The sequence below is a fragment of the Tachypleus tridentatus genome, chromosome 2 (genome assembly GCF_004210375.1).
Source record: "Tachypleus tridentatus isolate NWPU-2018 chromosome 2, ASM421037v1, whole genome shotgun sequence".
NCBI classification, from domain to species: domain Eukaryota; kingdom Metazoa; phylum Arthropoda; class Merostomata; order Xiphosura; family Limulidae; genus Tachypleus; species Tachypleus tridentatus.
Genome location: NC_134826.1, coordinates 131205695 through 131219311, shown reverse-complemented (window position 1 = coordinate 131219311; position 13617 = coordinate 131205695). Strand labels below are relative to the sequence as shown.

General features: G+C 31.9%; 1 protein-coding gene across 3 annotated transcripts in view; it reads right to left on the bottom strand.

Annotated features, from left to right (window-relative positions):
• The window catches only part of Myt1 (protein kinase, membrane associated tyrosine/threonine 1), a 44185-nt gene extending 36584 nt beyond the window's left edge, over positions 1–7601 (bottom strand). For all 3 annotated transcript variants that reach the window (XM_076491008.1, XM_076491010.1, XM_076491009.1), the window contains exons 1-2: positions 7468–7601; positions 4352–4539 (exon numbers count right to left, since the gene is read on the bottom strand). In XM_076491008.1, coding sequence (XP_076347123.1) covers positions 4352–4423 — 72 coding nt within the window. In that variant the 5' untranslated portion in view covers positions 4424–4539; positions 7468–7601. The remainder of the gene's footprint in view (positions 1–4351; positions 4540–7467) is intronic.
• Between the last annotated feature and the right edge of the window lie 6016 nt (positions 7602–13617).

Sequence of the window (13617 nt, the reverse complement as noted above, 5' to 3'; positions counted from 1 at the left end):
TGATTGAAAAGTTAACAGTAGCATTCTAGAGTTAAACTTTTCTAACTTTTGAAATAGACAGGCTTTAGTGTCCAAAGTAAACTCCTTTCTGACAAACTAAAAAGTATTATGGGTGTAAATAATGAATAAAAACTCACCAATATATTTTTAAACATGAAGAAGTTTAACAAGAGCAGAAACCAAATTTTTAGTTAAATGCTAGTCAAAGAATGGAGAACACTGATTAAGTTTGAGCAAAATTAATCAGTAGTGACAACTTAACAAGAGTACAACTGAAAATAATGAAACAAGTCATGCTACTACAATTTCCTAACTTAAAGAGAATCAGCTCATTAAAAGGAAAAAAAAATAATCAAAAGACATTAGTACCAATATTTAAAACACTTTCTATCCATAAAAGACAGATATGCACTACCAAAGAAAGAATTACTGTCTAGCCATATAAATTCTGAAATAGAAAACAAGTTTCAATTTTTTACCAGTAGGGGCAGGATATGGAAATATGCTTGATGTACATTGAGAAGTTCAAACACATTGTAGTAATAAATGCTCCTCCTGCATTAAAATGCCAGAAATCATGTAACTATTCAGATGAATACCCTAACCTGAAATAGAATTATCAGTGAAAAGATGGAGATCCAGTCTTGAAAATGGTAAGAGAACACAGCATGTAGTATTGGGATGATTGTGCAATCATGACATTTCAAATAGAGGAGAAAGGAGGTTCATAACCAAGGATAACAGAACTTTACAAAGAATTTCTCAGGTCAGAAAATTTCACTGGGAGAGGTATTGCCATTCACATCCCAAAGGAATAAATGATTAAACAGAAGCCAGAATCCCCAAAAATAAAACAACTCCTAGCACAAAATGATAATGAGAAGAGCAAATCCTGGTGACCAGATGATCCATAGCTGGTAGGTGAGAAGGAGAAGAGTGAGTTTGGCCAAGACAAAAGATGAGGAAAATGCCTGAAAATGCCAAGTATTGAGTGAGCTTGAGAAATTACTTGGAAAATCTTGACAAGTCACTCCAAGTGAGTAGCCTCCTGCAAAAAAAACGTAAGGTGAAAGAAGAAAATAGTATTTGAGAATGGGCCAACAGAAGTACATCACCCAAGAAAAGGAATGACAGCCCGAAGATGTGAAAATGGCAAATGAAGGCCCTAACAACACAAATGAATATATAAGATGGGCTGATGGTAAGTCAAAGAGTAGTGTAAGAAATATGAAGATGCAAATCTGACAGATGGAATATAGAAAACACATGGAGGATTGATTTGGTTTGAATTTTGCTTAAAGCTACTTGAGAACTATCTGCACTAGCCATCCCTAATTTAGCAGCGTAAGACTAGAAGGAAGGCAGCTAGTTATCACTACCCACTGCCAACTCTTGGGCTACTCTTTTACCAACAAATAGTGGGATTGACCATAACATTATAACACCTCCATGGCTGAAAAGACTAGCATGTTTGGTGTGATGGAGATTCAAACCCACGACCCTCAGATTATTAGTTAAGTGCCTTAACCACCTGGCCATGCTTGGCCTTACATGGAAGACAGATTAATAGTAATGAGTAAGAAAGTGTCTGACATATCAACAAACACCAACCACAAATGGGTAAAAAGCCCATCGATTTGTTTGCAGGAAGGAGAAAAGGAAGTGGAAAGAAGAAAGAAGAGAGACCGTGGAAGATAAAATGAAAAATAACTCAGGAAAAAAATGTTAACATTTTCCAACATTGATAAAATTCCCTCTCATGTTATAGCTTTCTTGATTTGCATTCCCTTTATATGAACAATGTTTGGTAGTCACTGGTCCTGAGGTTCTCTAACTAACATCACAGGGTATAGCTACATTCTAGCATGTAATAACCCTCCACCAATAGGAATGCAACATACACTCTTCTAGCACAGCTGACATCCCATACACTGCATAACATGATCATCATTTAAAAATTAGGCAAACAGAGCTCTTGTTGTATAATGACATTATACTCCACCATAATAGTTAATGTTAACCACGTAAATTTAAGTGGGAGTTATCTCGAAGCTTGTGACATGCAAGTCTCACAGGCAGATGTGCAAAGAAGATAGTACTTCTGTGAAGGCGAGTTATTGTCTTGGAAATTTTTTAATCTATTTATCATTTAAAATATTTTAATCCTTTTACATGAAAATTAATTTTTGTAATTATTTTTCTACAATTTGTTTTATATGAATTTTTCTTTTATTTGATGTAAGACTATGTATTAGATATAATGCTATTTACATACAGAAAACAAGTTTTCCATACATGTAATAAAGTAATTTTGTTTTTAAGCATCAAATACAATTTCTCTTGTACTACTTGGAATATAACTAATTTTTTCATGCCTAAACACCATAGGTTATTGACTTAGGTGGTTTGTAACCTTGAAGTAACAACTTGTGAATAATTATGTCAAGTAATCTTAAAAATTATACATTGTCTAGTTTGATAATGCTTATATTTACTTATGAAAATTATTTGACAAAAACAGAATACACAACATGATTTAAATTACAAGTACTTATCTAATGTTTCAACAGCTTTTTTTATTGTTGTCAGTAGCCAAGTTCTGGGAATTTCAATCTGGTCTATTTTTTTAATTGGTACAGAAAAAGTGGACATACATAGGAAAAATATATAATTTACTTGAGGGGATAGCTATTTCCATTATTTTACAAATGATTTTTTTTTAACCAGTCAAAATCCATATTCAATAACAACAATGAACAAAGCATATGTGTATCTTGATATCTGCTCTTCTAAAAAGCTACTGTGTAGTACAAAATATATACTCAAAGCAATATTCATAATTAAACATTTATAATATAAACCATTCATGAGCTCATAATTGGTCATTAAGTGTAACCTTTTAACCTACTACATCTCAGAAATTTGGTTTCATATTATTTTATCCAAAAAATAAGTTGTATTATAAATGTATAGTGAAAATATTATGTATATAAACAATATGACTCATTGTTTGAGCATAAACTTGCATTTCTAGCTTTGCCCTTAGTAAGAACCCAACAGATATTGTTAAAGAGAACTTCTTGTCCATAATGGGCCTTCTTCTGGTTACATGCCCTACCTTAAATATTATACAAGTTATATTAAGGGAACATAGTTTTTTTTTACCTTCAAAATGCAGAAAACATGCACAAATGTACTAAAGAGAAGCTAAAACTCTACCAGGATTTTCTCCATGAAAATTCTTATAAGACAAGGGAAACAAGTAGATGTATCAGTTGAATTGAGTAGCTTGGCAGAAATCACAAAATAGTTGCATCACTTGTTCAAAGCAGCCCATTTCACAGTAAAGATGTGGTCAAAATTTCTATCAATTGAATTTGGTACACTTACTGCATAAAATGTAATCACCTTGAATTTTGCTGTACAGAAAATTAGATCCTAAATCATGATATTAAAAATATGGAAAAAACAAATTAACATACACCTTTAATTTAGACTTAAGTACTTATTCTAACCCTAATATAAACTGCAAGCTAAATAACATGAATCAGGAAGAAGAAAACATAAACAGTAACAATGTCTTATTCTTAGCTAGTTTATTACTACTGTATATCTTAGTTATTATGGAAAATAATAGCTAATGTAGTAGGGATATAGAGTTTATTCTATAAAACAGTCTAATTTTTCAATATATATGGAAAAGCTTCATACAAATTTTCAAGTTTTAAGTGCAAAATATTTATCACTTGCAGATAATTTTCAAAAGTTTTTAAGAATAAAAAACAACTTTATATCTTACCTACTATTTTCACTACTGAATACCTGTATAGGTTCAGTAGATCCAATTGATCTCATAACCATAAACATTAGGAAATAAAGATAAATTATGTTTCTTTCTGGTGCTGGAATGACTATAAATTATACTTCAAAAACAGAATTGTTTGGCATGAATAGCTCAAATTTTATAACATTACACATTTATTATCTTTATTATGTAGACCCTTCAGGTATGCCTGGTTAACATCACAGAAATTAAAATGACAGTGCATGGTAACTTATGTTACAGTATTCAAGAATATGAAACTGACCTATAGTCTTTACAAAGCAACCTGTCTTGGCTATCTTTTCGTGGACAAGTATTTTGTAAAATACAGTTACATTTCAGTTATAACACATTATACATGTATATACATTATTACTATTCACAAACAAATTCTTTAACTTGTTTTTTTCTTAAAACACAGAACAGTAAACAAGTATAGCAAACAATTGTAACTTCCAGTTATGACCTTTGTTCTCGTCTGCTGCTTGACATAGGTTGCTTACAATTACAATGGAATATTTTACAAACCTTTTTGGTTGAAAAAGTTTGGGAGTCTGAAAAAAACTCAGGTGTTGGTCTTGGAGATCTTAAAGTTGCCATTGTCACAAAATTATAGTATTTCAACCAAGTTTAAAAAGCCTAATGGACTGACTGATACTGTCCTTGAAGAGCTGGAATCTTTATAGTATGATACAATGCCCTTTTTTTTCACAGTCCTATAAAAATAAGAAAAAATTACAGTAAAAAACAAAAACTGAATGGAACTTTATCAATAAAAAAATTTTTTCTAATCAAATAAATTAATTTTATTCATCAATTTTTACTCTTCTATGAAGCTACCTTAACTAAGCAAAGTGTTCTTTCATGCCAAACACATTCAAACTAGTTTTCTGACATATGAGAAGGAAATACAAAAAGTAACAGATTCAACAATTTAACTTCTTATAAACAAAATAAATTTTAAGAAAAATAATAGAGCACAAAATCAGATGAGAAGTAACTTTAACTTTCTACCAAAGTTTTACAAATTTATGCCAACATTTTCTCAGAAATTCAGAAGAAGACACTGCCACCAAGTGTTAGCCTAAACAACATAGTCAATCATACATTGCACATAAACTAGACATGGTAATTTACTGTGTCTATGAACTAACTTTTTAAGTAAGAATTTCATGTAGATATTCCAGTTTTCATATTTCATTGAAACTTTATATTTACAATATATTAATCTTAAGTTTAATGTACTGTACTAAACATTTTTAATATATATTTTCCCATTCTACAGTCTTTCTTAGCTGTTTGTCACACGAGAGAGCCTCTCATTTCTCATTTACATTAGGTCATAATTGTTTCCTTTAAGGTAAATGAAAACATGTATCAGTAATATTCTGATGACTATTGTATTCATGTTAACCATATTTACAGATATTAATGGTTAAATATTGAGCTTTCACATTTCATTAATATACCATTTTCTTTCTTTCTCGCAAGTTTCTTTTTTATGAAATTATTTTAAAACTACGTATTGTTAAGTATTAGAGCTTAAAGGGGTTTCACATCTGCCACTTTGCTTGAAAAATAAGATTTTGTTTTACATTTACTTGTCAAACCTATTTCTATTTTATGTAATTACTCTAAAAGCATATTCCATAAAAAGGTTTTACACAATAGTGCCACTTTTTAAAATCTTATACACTTTACTAACTGGTTTACTTCATGGCTATCAATTTGATGAAAATACAATACTTTAAGTAGTCACATAAGAATATTCCTTCCTACTATATTTTTTTGTATAATAATTAATTTTCTCTGCTTTTCTAATGTGCATTAATTTCTTTTATTGTACATCTTTAATTATTACCCCTCACTGAAACTCATTCACGTTTATTACTACCAAAGGGAATTTACAGCAATATGATAACACATCATCAAGAACACAATTACTTATTATTAAATAACAATAATAATTGACTTCAGTACATGTTATTTACAGGTATGAAAATTTTATCTTATTCTTTATTCTTCATTTTAGACTGTCTATTCTCTCATTTTTCCATTAATTAATTTAAGTTTTAAATGCAATGTCTAAAGGCTTCAAGTTCAAATGTTGGTTTATAAAGAAATATTATTATGAATCTTTTGTATATATGATTATCTGTAAAAAAACAACAACATCAATATAAGGTGTTAATAACTTTTTGTTTAAAAAATGTTTATATACTTTGCACATTGTATTTGATTTTTTCTTTTTTTAATATTTTAATCTGGACACTTAAATCTACACATTTTCTTGATAGAAAAATGAGCATTTTAACATAATTCAAGTAAAATATCAAAACAGAAATCTCACTAATCTCTGGATTTAAATTTTCATGTCTTTAACAGTTATCAGTAACAGAAAAGAATTTATAAAGTTGTGTAGACACAGTGAGCTATCAGCTAATATTACCAAGTGAAATATTTGATAAATATTAAGCCTAATAGAGAAACAAAGATTTCTTTTATGATTACATTCTTTTCAGGACTTTTGACATTACAGACAAAATTCTATATTTTCCAAACATTAATATCTACAACATACTCGTATTTCAACATCACTTCACCTTGTGACCTGATTATAAGGTTATAAGTTTTGAAACACTTACTTCAATTATGTTATAGAAAAAAAAGATATTCAAATACACATGTTGTAGCTTGATGGTGGACAATGACAGGTTTCACTTTTTAACAATTTTAATAAAATAATACCTGACCTAACATATCACCAAATATAATAAATTAGATAATTACCACCAGATAATTAAAAATGAATATCCAAGATAATGGCAAATTGTACCAATAGCTATGTAACATTTCAATATGTGCAGATTTCAAGGTAAAGAGAACAGGGGTGATACTGGATTGGAGACCCAATTTTTCCTGACTTTTTAAAGTATTTTTCAATTTTAAGGCTCATGATTACCCTGTAGGCAATTTGTATTGATAGCTTTGATTTTTTATCTTCAAAAATACTTAAAAGTGACCCATTACATTTTGAAACTAATTAATAACAACAAAATGACTGGTTTGAAATCAGAATTTATATATTTATGTACTTCGTTAAAAAAGTTCATACCTTAAATTTTCAAATTTTTTCTCAGTCCCTATGCAAATAATTTCAATATCACATCTGGAATGTCTTAAAAGTTTTTAAAGGTAGAATTATCAAAAGAAATAACTTTTCTGTTGTTTATTGTTTTAAAAGTTTTATCGTCTATTCAAAGTGAACAATCCTTTAAAAAAAAAAAAAAAAGATGTTGACAGTATACATATCACCTGGGAACAACGAAAAAGTACACTAAGCTAGTAATATTAATAGTGTATTACTCACCAGAAGTAAAGAACATGGTAACTGCTATATTACTGTGTAACAATGACTTGAATATTGTTATTAATAATCGTACCAGTAGTATTAGTTATAATAACAGTATTAGTATTACTATGTACTAATGTAGTTAGGCTAAGTAATATTAAACAAAATGTCGGCATAACCCTCAACAACACATGGCAACTCAATCAGTCATGAAATTTGTTAAAAATATATAGAAATAAAAATAATAAACTAAACTTGCACACGAAAATACCAATCAATATACTTATTTCACCTATTTCTATGCAGCAATGATCACCAACTTCTTAAGCCTAAAATTTTCTCAAAACACTGCACTTTAATATTTTGACATCGCCTCGTCTGCACAGTATAAGGCGTCATAGATAGGATATACAAACATCTCCATTTAACACGTATAAGGGGTGATTTTGTATTTACGTAATTTTTTTAAATTATTCAAACTTGTTACCAATACCACAGGAAACATATTTTATTTTACTTTACCTAACATTAAGGTAAAAATGCACAATCGTTCTTAGGCTATACAGTTCACCATCATTAGAATAATTTAGTGGCAATACAATATACTAGAATAAATATATATGAAATGTATGATTTCTGAAACATCTATAAAAATAAAACATGCATTCAGTTGGCTGAATGTTGAAGTCAGAAACCCTATGTGATTAAAAAATGGCCGTCCCTAATTTGGAACTGCAGACTAGAGGAAAAGGTTTGTTTAAAGGTAAGCACAAAACTGCACAACAAGCTATCTGTGCTTTGCCCACCACGGATATCGAAGCCCTGTTTCTTGTCGTAAATCCGCAGTGACTACTTGGTGGTCAGGGGTAAAAAAGATTAGTCAGTAACAATTTCCTTTTGACGCGGGTAATTTTAACAAAATATGAAAAAACCTCATATATTGTTTATAATCATCTTGAGTCGAAATAAGAAATGAAGGACTTGGATATTAACCCTGTGACATTAACAAACTGTATTTTTACAGCGTTAATTATTCGAAATCATTATTAAAAAGATTACTTTATATAAGCATTTATTATATGTGATAACGGCATGTTATCTACTACTCTTCATAGATAAAAACTAAAAGTTAATATAATAAGTTTTCGAAAAGGGGCTGAAGGTTTACCTGTTTTAATCACTCGTACCGTTAAACAGTACTGTGTTATTTGTCAGTCAGTCAGTAGACACTAAAATGGCGTCACATAAGGGACGATGCTTCGCGTTGCAGTTTATACTTTTGTGAAATCAGTAAAATGTGCACGTGCAATGAATCACGAGAAGAATTATACGCTCTGTAAACTACAACATAACATGACATGATCTTCAAAAGCAAGAAATAAAAATATTTGCTACTCTTAATTTTTATTATATTTACCATTGAAGCACACCACTTTCGAGAACCCTCTGCAAGTATATCTAGTAATGTATCTATCTTAATATACTGTTATATCAGTCTAAGTGTGAATATCCAACGCTACAGAACAAAATATTATAATATAAAAAATACATTCATTGTTCAGTTGGGCAACCTTTCTGTTATTGATATTTTCAGTCTTAATGCCACTAATGTTGTTTGGAGCTCAATCGGCTTAGGTGATTTGGATTAGAATTAAATCTATATACTCTATCCCTGAAATAAATTATTTTCGTTTGTTTATATGCAAAAACGGCTCGTTTGGGTTGAGAAAATATTTTACATAGAAGAGCGAAGAAAGTCGAAACGTTGTTCGCTCTTCTATCTAAAATATTTTCTCAACCCAAACGAGCCGTTTTTGCATATAAATTTCTCAACAAGTGGGTTTCTCGACATCCCTGATTATTTTCGTTTGTATTTGTCATATATCAATTTAATATAACATATATGGGTCAATTACACAAATTACACAACTGTGGACTACTCTTGGGCTACTCTTTTACCAACGAATAATGGAATTGATCTTAACATTATAACGTCCCCACAGCTAAATGGGCGAACATGTTTGGCATGATGGGGATGCGAACCCGCGACCCTTAGATAACAAGGCGCACGCCTTAACACGCTTGGCCATCTCAGGCCTATTGTGATAAATGTAACATTTATGCACTTGGTGTTTCATTTGGTTGTGATTGGATATTTTGTAACTACACAGTTTTACACTAAAGTTTCAACATAAAACACTCTTCAAGAAAGTATTAAAATTCCTTTCACCAATGTTACCTTTTGTTCTGTGTGATTCACCTACGATATCACACGATGCCTTCTTGCGGGAGACATTTTTGCTAAGTGGAATAAAAAATAAAAGTAAACAGTGATCTTTTCCACTGGCTCGTCAGGTGATATTTTAATGTTACATTCTCCTTTATTTTTGATGGGAATGACCAAAAGTGTAGTGATTAGTGAAAACATCTTGAGAAGAATGGCACTGTTATTTCGTGTAAATGGTGCTATGTTTTTTTCGATTTCGGAACTTTTATGAAACCTTTATAAAAAAGGTGTTGTCATTTGTCACACTTACGTTTTTCATTCTTTTGTGAATAAATAAAAAATGCTTCAATTTCATGTCTTACTTTCATAACTCAGTCAAAGTTTTAAAAAATCAGATTTTATTCTCAAAAATTATTTTCTGTTGAACCCTTCTTTGCTTAACTACAGTTTACTCTGACAGGAAATCTATGCAAATGAGAACAATACAATACTATTATATTTTTCTTAGTAAAAAAACCACATATTAACATCAGTATTATTTCGATACCATGCCACATAATACTTTGGTCAACTCGAGTAAATCAGAGTTTTTATCTCTCTGCGATCGATTTACGAGGGATTGTATGTTAATTTAATGATCGAAATAAATTATTTGGAATAGACACCGATATGAAAATCATGAACATATCTCCATTGAACAATAGACATACAAAATAAGAACATTACCCTGTATAAGTGGGTGAAGGTTTAAGGCAACCACAATACGAGGTCTGTTAAAAAAATACGCGGACTGTTTGAATTGCGCGGCTCCAGTTAGTTCCAGGGGAATCCGCTTGGTGTCGCTAAGTTTGCACAGATCAGCTGATTACGACGCCATTTCCCGATTGCAGATATCTTCATTTGTGCTTTTAGCTACGCGGTTTTAAGTGAAGTGCGAGTTTTTCGTTTGGCGGATTTCAGAATGAATGATCTGAAGGAGCAACGACTTGCTGTGAAATTTTGTGTTAAGCTTGGAAAATCTGCGACTGAAACTTTTGCTATGCTTAACTCGGCTTACGGTGATGTTGCTATGAAGCGTACGGCATGTTTCAAGTGCCATGAACGTTTTAAGGATGGTCGACAGTTCATTGAAGATGATGAGCGTCCTGGACGTCATTCCACGTCAACTGACGACCCACACGTCGACAGATTCAACACCCTGGTGCGGGCAAATCGACGTCTGACTGTCAGGAAGCTTGCTGAAGAGTGTGGGATATCAGTTGGATCTTGTTTCGAGATTTTGACCGAAAAATTGAAGATGCACCGCGTTGGTGCGACATTTGTGCCACGCAGAACTCGTGAGTTTTTGGCCAAACACTCGATCACTGTTCTTCCCCACCCCCTCTACTCACCTGACCTTGCTCCTTGCAATTTTTTCTTGTTTTCCAAACTCAAAAGACCCTTGAAAGGAAGAAGATTTGAGACGATTCCCGAGATTAAGGCAAATGCGACGAAGGAGCTGGAGGACATTACAAAAGAAGCGTACCAGGACTGTTTCAACAAGTGGAAACAGCGTTGGGATAAGTGTGTGCGTTGGGGAGGAGAGTACTTTGAAGGGGTCCCAGACCTGTAACTTCTAAATAAAGTACATTTTGTTTTATGACGTCAGTTCGCGTATTTTGGAACAGCCCTCGTATAAGTCAAAATATCAAATCTTAAAATGTAATCCAAATACGTAAAGACAAAACACAGAAATATAAGTAAATGTCCCAAACCGATATATTCACGATTGATATGTAACTGAAGGATTATCTCGAAGAGCTAGTGCACTTGAATCCTTGCTTTATTATAAGAACTAGTTGTTCAGTAATAAAATCAAAGATGTTGTTTGTTTTTAAGCATAAAGCTACAAGAAAAGGCTATCTCTGTTCTGCCCACCACGGGTATCGAAACCCGGTTGCTAGCAGTGTATGTTCACAGACATACCGCTTTTGACACAGGGGTGGGATCAAAGAAAAAGTAAACAACCGAATTACATGTAAACCTAAATATTTCAGAATAAAAAAACACACAAAATACACAATATACAAAAATAAATATAATAATAAAAAAAGAATTGTGTCATTAACCATAAGCAATCAAAAAGACAATGGTCTACCATTAAGGCCATTTTTGAGCTCTCAGGAATGGTTGGTTCTATGGCTAACCGTCTGTTTCATTTGTCAATTGAGAGTAGCTTTGTTACTAAGCGCTTGACGTTCTTTAAGTTAGTTGACAAAATTTTCAACATATTTTTATGTATTGTTTGTGTTGAAAACATAAGTGATTTATACAGTATGTTTCTGGTTTGTTTGTTTTTTTATTAAGTGCTAAGCTATACAGTGAGTTATCTCTGCTGTGCCCACCACAAATATTAAAGCCTAGTTTTTGGCGTTATCAGCCTTCAGACTTACCGCTGAGTCACAGGGCGAAGTGTTTACAAAATATGAAACAGCAGGTGTTAATAATTAATAATTTAAACCCCCGCTAGTACAGCGCTATGTCTACGGACTTACAACGCTAAAATCAGGGGTTCGCTTTCCTTCGGTGGGCTCAGCAGATAGCCCGATGTGGCTTTACAATAAAAAAATACACACACTGTTGTTAATTTATAAACTTCATTAGTTTATTACAGTATGTGATAGAAAACTGTTAACAAAGTATGCATGAGCTATCCCTTTTAGTAAAGAATAGAACATGAGCATAATATAAAATGGTACAATTATTATTAAATTTTGTCATATAACTAATATTTATTAAACAACTTTCTAAGTGTTGTTGGTTTGGTTGTAGAATTTGCGCACTTGTATGTTGAATATATTATTTTATTGAGTATGCAATTTATTTAAAGCAGAAAAATATGTACTTCTTTTTGACGACCTCAAGTGACTTAGCAGTCAGTCTAGAGGTTTCCAATTCTAAAAGCTGGGTTTCGATACTCATGGTAACACAGTACAGATAGCAAATTGTGTAGCAAAATAAACTTCTTCTTACAGGTCTCAAGAGATAGGAAGAGATGGAGAGTGTGTGTGTCTGTGCTTTCTTATAGCAAAGTCACATCGAACCCCTGATTTTAACATTGTAGAGATGGAGAGGTTGTTGTTTTAACTAAGCACAAAGCTACACAATGGGCTATCTGTGCTCTTCCCACCAACGGTATCAGAACCCAGTTTCTAGCGGTGTGAGTTCGCAGACATACTGCTGAGCCACTAAAAGGCAATGGAGAGAGAGGCAGTGGTTTAGTATCCTGTTGGTTTTTCTGAAAGAAAATGGGAAATATTAAGAGAAAAAACATGCAGATATAAAAAAGGAAATTAGGAGTGAAGTGTTTCAACGAGATCCAATTATATACGAAAATTGATTGTGTATAAGACCAATAGGGAAGGCTGAGTCAGTTTTTTGTTTTGTATAATGAAATACTCCTTCATAAAAAAAAAAGTAGTTAGAAGGGTCATGTGTAGCGTAGTGATTAGTGGGCTGGACTGTGTATCGAAGGGCCAGGGTTCGTGCCTACGATACGCCATAGTTTAAAAAATGTTCTTTGCCTTCAGCTGCGAGTGCCCGATACAGTTAACTGTTTGCCGAAGTGTAGGCGATTAGTGTTTCTTACAGGTTGTGCTCTGTCTGATTAACAGTCCTAAATTAAAGACATACAAATATCTATGTTTGAATATGAGTATTTCTGTTCTGGCTGCTTAGCCCATGCATGCATACCTTACTTTTTTTTCGGTCGTTTGTTTGTTTGAAATTAAGCACAAAGGACTATCTATGCTCTGTCCACCACGGGTATTGAAAACCGGTTTTCAGCGGTGTGAGTCCGCAGAAATTTATTGTTAAGACAAAAATAATAAGTTGGGTTAGTGTTCTGCCTTTAACTATGAAACCACTGAATAGGAATTTTGTAATTTTTGCTTACTTACGCAACAAAAACCAACAAATTGAATGATCACTATTATTTAATGAAATATTTCTATTTTCTGATATTAATGTTTACAGAAAAAAGTATTACATTTTTTAATAAACCTCTTTAACATGTTAATTCTCTTTTTTGAAACTATTGATATCAATAACAGCTTTATTTAATTTAACGATATTATAGATTAACATTTATTTTACATTAAAAAAAAAACAGCTTTGTAATAGTAAACGCTTATTTTTCATTCTCCATCAATACCGTACGTATTATTTACTCTCGGA